Genomic DNA, 16,351 nt, shown 5'->3' with positions numbered 1-16,351 from the left:
ATTTAACCCCCTACCCTGGTGTTGCAAGCGCTCATGCTCTACCAACTGAGCCACACAGGACCTGATTGTGTTAGCGTCAGTATTAGGTTTTAGTGACACCTAACATGTTTGTTCAGACACCGGTTTATACCAGTCTGGTCTATCCCATTAGCAATGACCAGGCGACACTCCCCAGTAAACCTGTATATTCAAGGTAAAGGACACCTCAAATGGAGGACACAGCGTCATCTCAAATGGTCAACTATACCTGGCTGGCTCATGTCATAGGTTAAGCAGTTCTCTTCTGGTTCCTTGCAGTGAGGAGGATTCTCAAGTCCATTGCCATGTCTCTTGAATGGCTAGCTTTCAGCTGGAATATAGTCAGTCTCTTATATTGCTTAACGCCGGTTTGCCTGTGTTTTCATACCTCGATTATCCTGTAATGGCTTTGTTAAAAATACCATTTAGATGCCAATATAAAAAGACAGGTTTCGAACACATTTCTAATTTCAATACCTCTAACACCATCCCTTCAGTGACTACATAAAGTGTAATCCCCTGTGGAACCAAATGTAAATAGATGTAAGAAGTAAATATGAGTCGCAATTCAACGGCTCAGACACGAGACGTATGTGGCAGGGTCTACAGACAATCACAGATTACAAAGAGAAAGAGAAAACCAGCCACGTCACGGACACCGAAGTCTTGATTCCAGACAAGCTAAACACCTTTGCCAGTTTTGAGGATAACACGGTACCACCGATGAGGCCTGCTCCCAAGGACTGTGGGCTCTCATTCTCCATGGCCGACGTGAGTAAGACATTCAAGCGTGTTAACCCTCGCATGGCTGCTGGCCCAGACGGCATCCCTAGCCGCGTCCTTAGAGCATGTACAGACAAGCTGGCTGGAGTGTTTACGGATATATTCAATCTCTCCCTATCCCAGTCTGCTGTCCCCACTTGCTTCAAGATGTCCACCATTTCTTTCTTGGGTACAGGAACAAAGGTAACTTAACTAAATGACTATTGCCCCATAGCACTCACTTCTGTCATCATACAGTGCTTCAAAAGGCTAGTTAAGGATTATATCACTTCCACCTTACCTGACACCCTAGACCCACTTCAATTTGCTTAGTCATAATAGATCCACAGACGATGACATCACCATCGCACTGACCTACCCCATCTGAACAAGGAATATCTACGTCAGAATTCTGTTCATTGACTTTAGCTCAGCCTTCAACACCATAGTACCCTCCAAGCTCATTATTAAGTTCGGGGCCCTGGGTCTGAACCCCGTCCTGTGCAACTGGGTCCTGGACTTCCTGACAGGAAGCCCTCAGATGGTGAAGGTAGGAAACAACACCTCCACTTCACTGATCCTCAACACAGGTGCCCCACAAGGGTGCATGCTCAGCCCTCTCCTGTACTCCCTGTTCACCCATGACAGCGTGGCCACGCATGCCTCCAACTCAAAGCATCAAGATTGCAGACGACACAACAGCGGTAGGCCTGATTACCAACAATGACAAAACAGCCTACAGGGAGGAGGTGAGGGCCCTGGCGTAGTGGTGCCAGGAAAATAACCTCTCCCTCAACATCAACAAAATGAAGGGGCTGATCGTGGACTTCAGGAAACAGCAGAGGGAGCACGCCCCTATCCACATCGACGGGACCGCAGTAGAGAAGGTGGAAAGCTTCAAGTTCCTCGGAGTACACATCAATGGTAATCTGAAAATGGTACACCCACACCGACAGTGTGGTGAAGAAGGCGCAACAGCGCCTCTTCAACCTCAGGAGGCTGAAGAAATTCAGCGTGGCCCCTAAGACCCTCAGAAACCTTTGGATGCACAATTGAGAGCATCCTGTCGGGCTGTATTTAAAAAATGGTTTTACCTTTACTTAACATGTCAATTAACAAAAAATCCTTACTTTCAATGACGGCCTAGGAACAGTGGGTTTACTGCCTTGTTCAGGGGCAGAACGACAGATGTCCACCATGTCGGCTCGGGGATCCGATCTGGCAACCTTTCCATCACCGCCCCATCACCGCTTGGTACGGCAACTGCACCCCCTGCTACCGCAGGGCTGACCAGAGGGTGGTGCGGTCTGCCCAACACATCACCGGAGGCACACTGCCTTCCCTCCAGGACACCTACAGCATCCGATGTCAAGGACATCAACCACCTGAGCCCCAGCCTGTTCACCCCCTTATCATCTGGAAGGCGAGGTCAGTACAGGTGCATCAAAGCCGGGACCGAGACTGAAAAACAGCTTCTATCTCACAACCATCACTAGTCGGCTACCCCCGGCTACTCCACCCTGCACCTTAGAGGCTGCTGCCTTGTACACATAGACATGAAATCACTGGCCACTTTAATAATGGAACACCAGTCACTTTACTGATGTATACATACTGATTTACTCATCTCATATGTACACTACCTTTCAAAAGTTTGGTGTCACTTAGAAATGTCCTTGTTTTTGAAATAAAAAGCCCATTCCTTGTCCATTAGAATGACATCAAATTGATCAGAAATACAGTGTAGACATTGCTAATGTTTTAAATGACTATTGTAGCTGGAAACTGAATATTTTTTGTGGAATATCTACATAGGCGTACAGAGGCCCATTATATCAGCAACAATCATTCCTTTGTAAAATAATTATAATTGAAAAAATTAGCAAACATTTCTAAAAGCATGTTTTCATGTCATTATGGGGTACTGTGTGTAGATGCGTGCATTTTTTATTTATTTAATCCATTTTGAATTCAGGGTGTAACAACAAAATGTGGATTAAGTCAAGGGTAGGAATACTTTCTGAAGGCATGTTTATTCTGTTCATTACTCTCCTATCTGTAATGCTCAGAATTGTAGGCATGTGAACTGATTGGGATGGATTCAGTCTACAGTCTAGTCCAATATTCTGTACTTGTTGCTGGAATTCTAAGGGGGCAGCGTTTTAGAACAGTCTGAGCAATTGTGAGAGTAAAAACGTTGTGAACATCATTTACCCTAGCAAAATGTAAATAAGTATAGAGACTTAAAATACACTAATTATCTACTAAACAACAGTCAGATAGGCAATAGCCAAGTTCCCGTTCACCAGTCTTAGGAAAACAATAACAAAAAAACAACACTTGCAATACTTTCATCTCCCTTCTGCTGACAGAAACCAGACCTACTGCACCCCCCACCCCCCAACTAAAATCATGTGAATGGTACCTCCTCTGTTGCTCCAGCTCCTCTGGGGAGGGTCCATTCTGGACAGGGCGAGGGAGAGAGGAGTTGCCTGAGGAGAGAAACTGACTGAGTGAGTGAGTACTTTACAAAATGCATCCTTCCCTTCTCCTTCTGGCAATAACTAACACCATTAGATAGATTAAAGCTGGAATCCTTAATGGTGAAACTTCCAAGTCCATTTGCGATATTACAAAGAAGTTATTGCAAACAGCAACTTTTTTCCTCTTCTCTGACATCATTGCATGCGCTATAGAACAGCAGAATATATACTGCAATTTGTTTTACCATCGAAAAAAGCGGTGGGGCAGACAATAGCGCTGTTTCACCTACTGCAGATTAAATCTTTAAGCAATCCAATCCGATCAGTGATTGCAACGAGAAACAAAAGACAAAAAGGAACCAGGACAAAAAGTACAATTTCTTTTGCAAAATGTTTTTTTTCTTCAATATTTGATCCTATATTATAGATCCTACCCGAGTCAGTGAGTGCACTCAGCACCTCCAGGGCATGCATCATGCCGTTGGCGAAGAGAACGGCTTCCTCCTTGCTGCCGAAGTTCAGCCCCCACACCTGCCGGGCTTCCCGCCACTGGTGGAAGTTGGGTGTAGCCTGGTTGTACTTCAGCCTCTTGTCGATTGGGCAGTTGATCACCACCTAGGAGTGTCAAGCAGGAAGTAAAAAGGCAATGAGAAACTACAAGTGGAATGACAGTAGGTGTTCACTGTGAGAATGTGTGTGTGTGTGTGTGTGTGTGTGTGTGTGTGTGTGTGTGTGTGTGTGTGTGTGTGTGTGTGTGTTTGTGTGTGTGTGTGGAACCTAGATTGGTCTTTATAGCCTTTGAATTTCAAGATCGTTCCCCTCACATCCCTTTATGTTCATCTATTGCTATTTGTCAGATTATACATGTTGGTGTAATACGTGTATAAATCCCCTCTCTATGGAACCAGTGACGCAGAGGTGCATTCAAAAAAACAAGAGCCTTTAGTGAAACTGAGCTACTATGTTAGGCGAGGCTAATTCTTGTGCTACTAGTGTGGACCCTCCATTGCCTTTCCAAAGCAACAGATATTTTGAAAAAGATGCTACGCTAGGATAAGTTTAACTAAAGTAGCCTTTAGGTTAGCAGTGGTGTAAAGTAATGAATAAAAAAATCATTTGGAAGTACTACTTAAGTTGTTTTTTTTGGGTATCTGTAATTTACATTTCTGACAACTTGAATTCCTCTACATTTCTAAAGGCAATATGTACATTTGTAATAATACATTTTCCCTATTAAAGCATCTTTACTTTTACTCAAGTATGACAATGGAGTACTTTTTCCAACACTGTACGCTAGGCTTTGTTAGGGCTCTCTAATGCTACTGTGGGTCTTCCACTACCCTAGTGTGAGAGGAAGGCATTAGCTCGAGAGCAGAGGTAGTGGCACACAGTAAACAGAAGTGAGAAAGGGAAGACTGAAAGAAAGAGGAAGACAGCTGACACATGAAGCCCCAACAATACTAATGAGACTAATCTTGATGAGCAGAGATTGCTGGCTGCATGTTGACATTCTGCAGCAACAGAAAAAGGACAAAGCCTAACCCACAATCTCTCAGTGTGATAGCAAGGAAACGCACAGGGGACTGGTTCCTATATGGTGTTATAGCACCCCCCGTACTAACTCACAAGATTTACAGATGAGTCTGTCTAAAATTGTTCAAACCAGTCAGCTCGACTGTACAAAGAGGTTCCAGAAGGAAAATGTTTACCCTCCTAGCCCAGCATCGTTCTCTACACAGTATACAGTGCCTTCGGAAAGTATTCCTACCCCTTGATTTCTTCCAAATTGTTGTCCCTCATCAATCTAAACACAATACCCCATAATGAAGGTTACTTATATAAATAAGGTATTTCTGATAGTCAAGGGGTCTGAATACTTTTCGAAGGCATGGTATATAGTACCAGTGAAAGGTTTGGACAAACCTACTCATTCAAGTGTTAGAATAATAGTGAAGACATCAACCTATGAAATAACACATATGGAATCATGTAGCAACACAAAAAGTGTTAAACAAATCAAAATATATTTTATATTTGAGATTCTTCAAAGTACAAAGCCTTTGCCTTGACATCTTTGCACACTCTTGGCATTCTCTCAACCAGCTTCATGAGGTAGTCACCTGGAATGCATTTCAATTAACAGGTGTTCCTTATTAAAAGTAAATTTGTGGAATTTCTTTCCTTAATGAGTTTGAGCCAATCAGTTGTCTTGTGACAAGGTAGGGGTGGTATACTGAAGACAGCCCTATTTGGTGAAAGACCAAGTCCATATTATGGCAAGAACAGCTCAAATAAGCAAAGAGAAATGACAGTCCATCATTACTCTAAGACATGAAGGTCAGTCAATGCGGAAAATTTCAAGAACTATGATGAAACTGGCACTCATGAGGACCGCCACAGGAAAGGAAGACCCAGAGTTACCTCTTCTGCAGAGGATAAGTTCATTAGCGTTACCAGTCTCAGAAATTGCAGCCAAAATAAATGGACACCAATAAAAAGCCCATACTAAAGGACACCAATAATAAGAAGAGACTTGCTTGGGTCACGAAACACGAGCAATGGACATTAGACCAGTGGAAATCTGTCCTTTGGTCTGATGAGTCCAAATGTGATATTTTTTGGGGGTTCCAACTGCCATGTCTTAGTGAGAAGCAGAGAAGGTGACAAGATGATTTCCGCATGTGTGGTTCCCACCGTGAAGCATGGAGGAGGTGGTGTGATGGTGCTTTGCTGGTGACATGGCCAGTGATTTATTTAGAATTCAAGGCATATTTAACCAGCATTGCTACCACAGCATTCTGCAGCGATATGCCATCCCATCTGGTTTGCACTTAGTTGGACAATCATCTGTTTTTCCAAGAGGACAATGACCTAAAACACCTCCAGACTGTGTAAGGGCTATTTGACCAAGAAGGAGAGCGCTGCATCAGATGACCTGGCCTCTACAATCGCCCGACCTTAACCAAATTGAGAAGGTTCACGATGAGTTGGACCGCAGAGTGAACGAAAAGCAGAAAACAAGTGCCCAGCATATGTGGGAACTCCTTCAAGACTGTTAGAAAAGCATTCCAGCTGAAGCTGGTTGAGAGAATGCCAAGCGTGTGCAAAGCTGTCATCAAGGCTAGGGGGGCTGCTTTGAAAAATATAAAATATATTTTGATTTGTTTAACACTTTATGGGTTACTAAATGATTGTTATTTCATAGTTTGTAGAATAATAGTGAAGAAATCAATGTAGAAAATAGTCAAAATAAAAGAAACTCTGGAATGAGTAGGTGTGGCCAAACTTTTGACTGGTACTGCATATACACACACACACTGTATTAGTGGGGGTCACCAATATGGAATGTCCATATCGATATCAGTTGCATTTTTCCATTTGATATCATATGGAAATGTACCTCTTTCTGTGACGTGAACTGTAAAATGCGTTTGATCTTCATTAGCCAACATATTGGTCGGGTCGCTACTGATCTTGATGAGACACCGTAGTTGTTGCAGCATGGTTAAACGTGGTCTGCGATTGTGAGGCCGGTTGGATGTACTGCCAAATTCTCTAAAACGATGTTTGAGGTAGCTTATGGAAGAGAAATTAACATTAAATTCTCTGGCAACAGCTCTGGTGGACATTCCTGCAGTCAGCATGCCAATTGCACGCTCCCTCAAAACATGAGACATCTGTGGCATTGTGTTGTGTGACAAAACTGCACATTTTTGAGTGGCCTTTTTTAGTCCCCAGCACTCAGTGCACCTGTGTAATGATCATGCTGTTTAATGAGTTTATTGATATGCCACACCTGTCAGGTGGATGGATTATCTTGGCAAAGGAGAAATGCTCACTAACAGGGATGCAAACAAATTTGTGCACAACATTTTAAAGAAATATGTTTTTTGTGCGTATGGAACATTTCTGGAATACTTTATTTCAGCTCATGAAAAATGAGACCAACAATACATGTTGTGTTTATATTTTGCTCTGTCGATTATTAGACAGTGCATCTTAGGAATTTCTCTGTTCATGGTGTGTGTGTGTACACTAGTTACCTGCTGGTCACCCTGCATCTTGCGTCCCACCACTCGGAATGTGTTGGCTACGGGATTGTGGTAGATCTGGACCCTGCTGAAGGCCTGGCCCCCCTCACCCGCCGGCACCCAGCGCTTGTTACCGTCATCATACTGCATGACCGTGGCTCGCACCTGGCAGATACTGGACTCACTGAGAAAGCAAGAGAGAAGAGAGGGAGGTAGTTGAGAGAGAAACAGGGAGAGTGAGAAGGGGAAGAAAGAGGGTCCGGGAAGTTCAAAAGAGATGAGGAGGCAGAGGAGGAGAGTTAATTCCCTGTTTGAGATGACTGAATTAACACTAACAAGATAGACCCCATTACCCCATGAGGAGTGCAATGCACAACTGTGGACATTGCTTTGTTGTTCACGTTGCTTTATGGCACAAAGATGAGGAAATTCGAGATGGCTAAAAGAGATAGGCATTACACAAAGCAATAATTTTAAAAATAGAGATATGGTCACTTCCGCCTTTTTAGCACATTTTTTTTCTATGAAAAATAAATGTGACCAGCAGTAATTCGTTACCCAAATAACTGAAGTTGAGTGAAATGAGTTGAGTGGGATGAGCTCAAGTCAAACGCGACACCACTAGGTCTATTACAGTGACTGTATTAGCCCTACATCGACAGTCACCAGTCATAGCCGCAGTCAAATTCAACGTGACCACCGAGTCACCGTAACTAGGCTTGTCCAAAACTGCGCTCTGAGGCCACTGATGGTCATTAGTAGTACTTGCTAACAGCCTGTCGCTAATGGCCTGGTACTCAATGCTCTATTGTCCCTCTAATCACTCTAACAGCAACGCAAATGGAATCAAAAATCAAATCAAACACTTTATGAGAGCCCTGGCATTCGGGCATTTGAGCGGAATAGGACCACCTGCTGCGCAGCGAGAGCCGGCTCCTCATAGCTGGTTCCCCATGTTGAGCAACATTTATAGTCCTCTATAGGCCATGCAATTTCGTGAAACAGAGTTTTGATGACCGCTATTAAGAAAAAGAGGATCCCATCAGCTTTCTATAGGCTAGGCCTACTATATTTAACTCTCAACTTTCTTCAAATTAAGCACATTGCTTCGTGTTACATCCATTCTCTATTCAAGTGCATACGAATGACATGTATTTACCCCCTTACCCCCCATTTTTTTGCATCTTTTTCAACTCAGTCACATGCATCGTGGAGCCTAGCCCAATGTTTTGATAAGGTTCTTAATAAAACTAGTGGCCAATTAATTCTAAGCGTAATCTATTAGCCGTAATCTACAGGCCTAGTACCCCTGAAACAGGGTACGAGAGCCCATAGCCTACAGAGTGAAACTTGTTCTTATTAGCTGAGTCATTGCTCAATCGCGTGTGAAAACAGAGTTGACTGGCCACTATTTAAAAGAGGATCCCAGCTTTCTAGTTCTGCTATATTTGTATATTCTTACAATTAACCACATTATTCTGCTTTACAACTGGTGCAGCCTTCCTGGTATATTAAAAATGTAACTGCAGGTAACCTCCATTCACAATGAGTGCAGACTGAAAGATTATTCCACACAAACTGTATTATCATCTTAGGCTATACGTAAAGACCAGATTCAATTGAGAATATTCAGAGAAATATTATCAAGTGCTTGTCAAATTGTGAATGAGACACTGATGAAGTGTGTGCAGCCTGCACAAGAAACCGAGCAGAGCTCATGCCTTACATGCAACTTTTTTCAAATCATCATTCGAGTTGCATCATATAAACCTTAGGGTTCTAAGGCTGCATCACAACTAAAGTTGCAACTAAATTAAAGCATATAGGAGGACCTCTCAAATGATCACTTTGTTAACAGCTCAACACCGCACTCCCTCGGAAATCGTTTGGGAAAAATATCCAAACACTGCATTCCACAGTAAAAATCTCATACCAAACGGACAAGCATGGTGGTGGAAGTGTGATGGTTTGGGGATGCTTTGCTGCCTCAGGACCTGGATGACTTGCCTTAATAGAAGGAACCATGAATTCTGCTCTGTATCAGAGAATTCTACAGGAGAATGTCAGGCCATCCGTCTGTGAGCTGAAGCACAGCTGGGTCATGCAGCAAGACAATAATCCAAAACACACAGTCAAGTCTACATGAAGATGTCTAAAAGGTAAAAAATGTGACGTTTTGGAATGGTTAAGTCAAAGTCCAGACCTAATCCCAATTGAGATGTTGTAGCAGGACTTGAATTATGCAGTTTTCATGCTTGAAAACCCACAAAATGTTGCCGAGTTAAAGCAGTTCTGCGCGCAAGAGTGGGCCAACATTCCTCCACAGTGATGTGAGGGACTTATAATCAACTACATGAAGCATTTGGTTGCAGTCTTTGCAGCTAAAAGGTGGCACAATCAGTTTGAGAGTATGTGTGCAATTACTTTTTCACACAGGGGGAATTGGGTGTTGTGTAACTTTGGTAATTCTATCAATAAAGTATCATTTTTTTCTGTTATTTGCAAACTCAGGTTCCCTTTATCAAACATTAGAGTTTGGTTCAAGATCTGATAACTTCCCGTATCAAACATTTGCAAAAATAGAGGAATCCAAAAGGCAAATACTTTTTCACAGCAACACATTTGGAAAGTATTCAGACCCCTCAGATCAGTCAGTCTAAAATTGTTCAAGCCAGTCAGTTCAACTGTACAAGGAGATCCCAGAAGGAAAATATGTTTACACTCCTAGCCCAGCATTGTTTTCTACAAAGTATTCAGACCATTTGACTTTTCCCAAATTTTGTTACATTACAGCCTTATTCTAAAATTGATTTACATTTTATTTTTCCCTCATCTACAGTTGAAGTTTACATACACCTTAGCCAAATACAACTCAGTTTCACAATTCCTGACATTTAATCCTAGTAAAAATTCCTTGTCTCAGGTCAGTTAGGATCACCACTTTATTTTAAGAATCTGAAATGTCAGAAATAATAATTTTTTCAGCTTTTATTTCTTTCATCACATTCCCAGTGGGTCAGAAGTTTACATACACTCAATTAGTATTTGGTAGCATTGCCTTTAAATTGTTGGGAAGCTTGTGGACTTGTTTTATTGTGGATATAGATACTTTTGTACCCGTTTCCTCCAGCATCTACACAAGGTGTTTATACTTGCGTACTATTGTTTGTACAGATGAATGTGGTACCATCAGGCGTTTGGAAACTTCTCCCAAGGATGAACCAGACTTGTGGAGGTCTACAATTTTTTTTTCTAAGGTCTGATTTCTTTTGAGAGGCACTGAGTTTGAAGGTAGACCTTGAAATACATCCACTGGTACATCTCCAATTGACTCAAATCATGTCAATTAGCCTATCAGAAGCTTCTAAAGCCATCACATTTTCTGGAATTTTGTGATAGTGACTTAATCTGTCTGTAAACAATTGTTGGAAAAATTACTTGAGTCATGCACAAAGTAGATGTCCTAACCGACTTGCCAAAACTATAGTTCGTTAACAAAAAATGTGTTACTTCAACTATATCTACACACAATACCCCATAATGACAAAGCAAAAACAAATGTTTTTTGAAAATGTTGAAAAATGTATTACAAATAAAACAGAAATATCACATTTACATAAGTATTCAGAGCCTTTACTCAGTACTTTGTTGAAGCACTTTTGGCAGAGATTAGAGCCTTGAGTATTCTTGGGTGAGACTCTACAAGCTTGGCACACCAGTATTTGGTGAGTTTCTCCCATTTCTCTCTCTGCAGATCCTCTCAAGCTCTGCCAGGTTGGATGGGGAGTGTCACTGCAGTTATTTTCAGGTCTCTCCAGACTTTAGATTGGGTTCAAATCCGGGCTCTGGCTTGGCCACTCAAGGACTTGTCCCGAAGCCATTCCGGCGTTGTCTTGGCTCTGTGCTTAGGGTTGATGTTCTGTTGGAAGGTGAATCTTCGCCCCAGTCTGAGGTCCTGAGCGCTCTGGAGCAGGTTTTCATCAAAGATCTCTTTGTAGTTTGCTCCATTCATCTTTCCCTCGATCCTGACCTTCTGTGAAAAACATCCCCACAGCATGATGCTGCCACCACCATGCTTCACCGTAGGGATGGTGCCAGGCAAACTCCAAGTGGAGTTTGGAAACGTGGAGTTTCCAAGTGGCAAACTCCAAGTGGGCTGTCATGTGCCTTTTACTCAAGAGTGGTTTCCGTCTGGCCACTCTACCATAAAGGCCTGATTGGTGGAGTGCTGCAGAGATGGACGTCCTTCTGGAAGTTTCTCCCATCTCCACAGAGGAACTCTGGAGCTCCATCAGAGTGACCATTGGGTTCTTGGTCACCTCTCTGACCATGGGTCTTCTCCCCCGATTGTTCAGTTTGACCGGGAGGCCAGCTCTAAGAAAAGTCTTGGTAGTTCCAAACTTCTTCCATTTAAGAATGATGGAGGCCACTGTCTTCTTGGGGAACTTCAATGCTGCAGAAATGTTTTGGTACCCTTCCCCAGATCTGTGCCTTGACACAATATTATTGCACTGTTGGAGCTAGAAACATAAGCATTTTAACTGCACCTGCGATATCGGCAAATGTGTACGCAACCAATACACCTTGATTTGATTCAAAGGTGTCGCATGCGGCGTTGCCAAGGTAACACTTGAGACGGTAAGTCTCAGCCGCTTCCGCATCCTCTGCGGTGTCGGTGGTGTGAGAAGTGATACATTCTCCAAGTTCCTTACCCGGGGCATCTGAGCCCTGACCACTTCCTGCTCTCACAAACTGCTGCCTAATATGGCTGGCTGAGTGCAAATTTACACACACACACACACACACGGGTGCAGGCGTAACATGCAAGCTTCGCACGGACACACACACACGGATATACGCCCCAAATCACACACACACAAGCATGCAAACAGGCACACACATAAGAGGTGTTATAATGTTTAATCTTGTGTGCATTTAAATCCACCTCAATTAGGAGAGCCTTTCTGTCATCTACTAATCTACTTTATCTGACAAGCATTTTGGTGAGTTCAGAGATCAAAAACAAATCATGACAAACCCAAATTCTGCCATGTTCTTTAACAAAAAAAATCATGACATGACAGCATAACTGTTTCAAAGTCACCCTTTTCCCTAAAAGGCTACCTGAAAAACAACAAGGTGACACGAGTATGCAACTGTAACACACAGTCAGATACACAAGGGTTGAAGACTAGAAGCAGTATTTGATGCTCAGATCTGCCTATAATGTGTTTGTCTGCCTCTACTCACCCCATTTTCCCTTTCTTCACCAACTCTTACTCTAGCACAATCCCTCCATCTGTTACTTGCTATCACTTTCAATTGCTTTATGCACCCGCTCTCTTTCTGTCACCCCTCCCCACATCCGTCTATATCTCTACATTGTTTCACAGCAACATCCTCACCTCAGTCGCTCTCAGTTCTTAGGTGTTATCATTGTTTCCACTCCCACAGTCCGTTTCCTCCTCCATTTCAAAATGTTCACACCTCCCCCTCTCTCCTTTCACTCTCACCTCTCCCAACTTTTCACTCTCTCTCGCTCTCCCTCTTTGTTTCTAGGAGTTGAGCCTTATCTGGAGTTGAGTTTGTTTACAGAACCCATGGTGCCTTCGGACTGTGTTATCTCACTGCAGTCCACAGACTCTCTCTGTGTGTGCACAGTAAAAGAACAGTTAATTTAACTTTCATTTAAGAAAATGTTACTTTGCCACAAAACATTTGGTCCCAGTCCAAAGTATGTTATAGACTCCAGCAGCATTACCACTCTGGATCCCACGACTGGCTTTCCTCTGAAGCTAAGCAGGGTTGGTCCTGGTTGGTCCCTAGATGGGAGACCAGATGCTGCTGGAAGTGGTGTAGGAGGCACTCTTTCCTCTGGTCTAAAAAAATTATAATATCCCATTGCCCTGTGTAGGGTTCCATCTTTTGGATGGGACGTTAAACGGGTGACCTGATGCTCTGTGGCCACTAAAGATCCAATGGCAATTATTGTAAGAGTAGGAGTGTTAACCCTGGTGTCCTGGCTAAATTCCCAATCTGACCATCATGGCCACAGAATCATCCCCAGCTTCCAATTGGCTCTTTCCTCTTCCCTGTAACTATTCCCCAGGTTGTTGCTGTAAATGAGAATGTGTTCTCAGTCAACGCAGTCAAAAACAAACAAAAAAGTACACTAAATTTGATATGATCCTATAAACTTCATGTTGGTGCTCATGGGTCTTTTTTACATGGACATGACCCTTTGTAGAGGTTCCCAGGGGTGTGTTTCATTAGTCTGAAGGTTTCCTTTCATTATTTCCTTCCTTTTGTTTGCATTTCAGAAAGCTGGATTAGAAATACCTGGTTTGAGTTTGTTATGCACTAAAACGGAAGAGAATGGACTGAAACAGGGAGGGACTACTATATCCAATAAGAAATGCTCATTTTAGTTATTTGCTGCAAGACGTTTTAAAATGTATTCCGTTGCGTACCCTAATTAACAAGTTGACCCTGGTAGGGCATCAATCATATTGCGTTGACGCCTTTCCAATACTTTCAGTGCTGATGGAGAGGAGACGAGGAAATGAATCCACTTTAAATTATTCAGGCTCACCCCAGAAAAATTTACCAGAAAAGGCATTGAATTAGCCGACTCACACCCTGACTCACTCTAGACAGGTCCCTGAACGGTTTGTGCTGCATAGCCAACTCCTATAGTCAACTATGAATGTGACCTGGGTGACAGTGTTCCAGCCACAGACTCTCACTCACTTTGAAAACAGACACAAATACATGCAGAGCGTAATAAAAAACTTCCACCTTCAACCAAGACATTCTTTCTGTATACAACTATAAATGTATAGCGAGTAATAGAGTTGCTAGTTGCTAGCTCACCTCGCTAGCTACCAGTTTAAAGACTATCGCTTTAAAAACAAAAACCACACACAATTGACATGGCACGCAATCATTGGTTGATGTCTGAGCAGGGGAAGGCGACCAAGACCTGTCTGCTGCAGGTGGCTCTCAGAGCTAATGAACCCTGATACAGATGAGAGCTATTTGTGATAGTCTTGCCCTACAGGTCAGGGCTAACACGGTGCAATTGCACAGACACACACAAAGTGAAGACATCAAAATAAGCAGAAGCATAGAACAAAGGCAAATTTAAAAATAGACTTTGTGTGATGGCAAGCGCCTCACACCATCATGCCCTTGCTAGTGGCTACAGGAAACATGGGTGTAAATAAAAATGTCACCTTGCGGTCGGGTGTGTGACAGCTGAGTCCCTTAATAGATCACGAAAAACATCTGAAAACCTACCTCTTCAAAGAGTACCTTGATTAGTACCTGAACCCCCCACCCCCCAAAAAACTATACCTTCATTGTACTAGCACTGACTTTGCTGAAAGCGACTTTGTGGGAACTGTACTTACTATGACTGATATGTGGTTGTCTCACCTAGTTGCCTTAAGATGGATGCACTAACTGTAAGTCACTCTGGATAAGAGCATCTGCTAAATGACTAAAATGTCAATGTAAATGTGTGTCCATAATACTGTATAGTGGTATTAGTGACTGTATGTCTGTAGTACTGCTGGTGTGTATGAGAGAGACACCAGTCCTGAGGAGGCATGAGTGACAACTATGCTTAATAACCACCGTCACATACCGAAAGACAACTAGACACTGTCACCGCTCTTTGACAGCCACATACTGAAAGACAGCTATAAGTCATGTTAATGTGCTGACATCTCTCACAATCAGCCTCACATTCCTCATCCTTTCCCATCTGTCTGTTCTCCACACATACAGCTACTTCAGTTTATGAAGCCTTTATTAAAACGGTAAAGTGATCGTTTCAAGTCATAAGTCTCTCAACCTCTGTTTCCCCTTTGTACTTCTTTCCTTTTAAGTCCCCCCCCACCCCCACACTTGAAAACAGCAGATGCAAACTTTGAACCAGTACAGATGATTTACTAAATCTGACAAGTTTACACCTAGACTTAAAATTGAGCATGCTTTTTAGTCCAGGACTAGGCTTAATCTGTGTCCAGGAAACAGTCCATATGCAAGGATACCCACTTCTCAGACAGAGTTGGTCATGATGTTATCATCCATTCACCATTTTATCAATTGAAAACTCCATCAGTTGAGTTTCATTTACTGGCAGAATTTCCAATTACTGAGAAAGAAAAAATAAATCTGACATGGGCTGCCCGTCTAAATGCAGCCTATTTGTCCTATTCTTCAGTCTTGTCTGGGATATTTATTTTATTTGTCCAAGGTTGGGGAGTACATGTAATCCATTACAAAAAAAAACCGAACTAATCCTTTACCAGAGAAAATATTGTAATCAAATTACAGATACTTTTGAAAAACTAGATTGCTTTGAGGATTTAAAAAAAAGTACAACCAAGATGGAGGACGGAACACAGCAGTGTAGATCACCTCAAGATAAAAACGCAATATTCAATGTCGGTAAGTTAGACTAAATATTAGCACTTCAAACTGGTGTGTAATTACCTTCAATCTGGAAAACACTTCAAAACAGAGAAATTTAGCAACAAATATTACGAAAACAAGCAACACCCAAGCATGACGGAGAGTAAAACAGGGGAACCAATCTCAAAACGAAAACGTGACTCTTCTACAGACACAATTTTATATTTTCACCACCGGGAACGGTAAAGGTCAAAACCGATCTGTTAAAATCAATAAATGACAAACTGGGCATACTTGAACTAGTCAGTAAAGATATAAAAAAAGAGTTTAAGGCAAGCCTCGAGATGAGTGACGAAAAAGCTGCGACATTGGAGAAAGACACAAACAAGTTCAAATTGACAGTCAATAAGATTGAAACCGAAGTTAATGAACTTAAAAAGGAGAACACCGTTCTGAGAGAAGACTTACTTGACATACAGACTAGGTCCATGAGAGAGAATCTGGTACTTACAGGTATCCAAGAGAAAGAATGAGAAGTTCCTCAAGGTGTAGTTAGAGAGTTCCTCACAGTGCTTCAGATCCCACGCGAAGCTGTCGTTAAAAATCCAACTTGAACGTGTACACCGTTTCGGACAG

The 16,351-nt window shown here is 42.4% G+C and overlaps 1 protein-coding gene across 2 annotated transcripts in view; it reads right to left on the bottom strand.

Moving 5' to 3' along the window:
- LOC109891841 (vasodilator-stimulated phosphoprotein-like) overlaps positions 1 to 16,351 on the bottom strand; it is a 40,609-nt gene that overhangs the window by 10,892 nt on the left and 13,366 nt on the right. The window contains exons 1-4 of one of the 2 annotated variants that reach the window (XM_020484317.2): positions 12,545 to 12,671; positions 7,307 to 7,478; positions 3,698 to 3,878; positions 3,206 to 3,272 (exon numbers count right to left, since the gene is read on the bottom strand). In XM_020484317.2, the coding sequence (XP_020339906.2) occupies positions 3,206 to 3,272; positions 3,698 to 3,878; positions 7,307 to 7,478; positions 12,545 to 12,549 (425 nt within the window). In that variant the 5' untranslated portion in view covers positions 12,550 to 12,671. Of the gene's footprint in view, positions 1 to 3,205; positions 3,273 to 3,697; positions 3,879 to 7,306; positions 7,479 to 12,544; positions 12,672 to 16,351 lie in introns of those variants that run through there. The other variant, XM_031826837.1, reaches the window with a different exon arrangement.

This window comes from Oncorhynchus kisutch, linkage group LG6 (assembly GCF_002021735.2).
Source record: "Oncorhynchus kisutch isolate 150728-3 linkage group LG6, Okis_V2, whole genome shotgun sequence".
NCBI classification, from domain to species: domain Eukaryota; kingdom Metazoa; phylum Chordata; class Actinopteri; order Salmoniformes; family Salmonidae; genus Oncorhynchus; species Oncorhynchus kisutch.
Note: the sequence above shows the minus strand (reverse complement) of the source record. Positions and strands in the feature narration are given on the sequence as shown.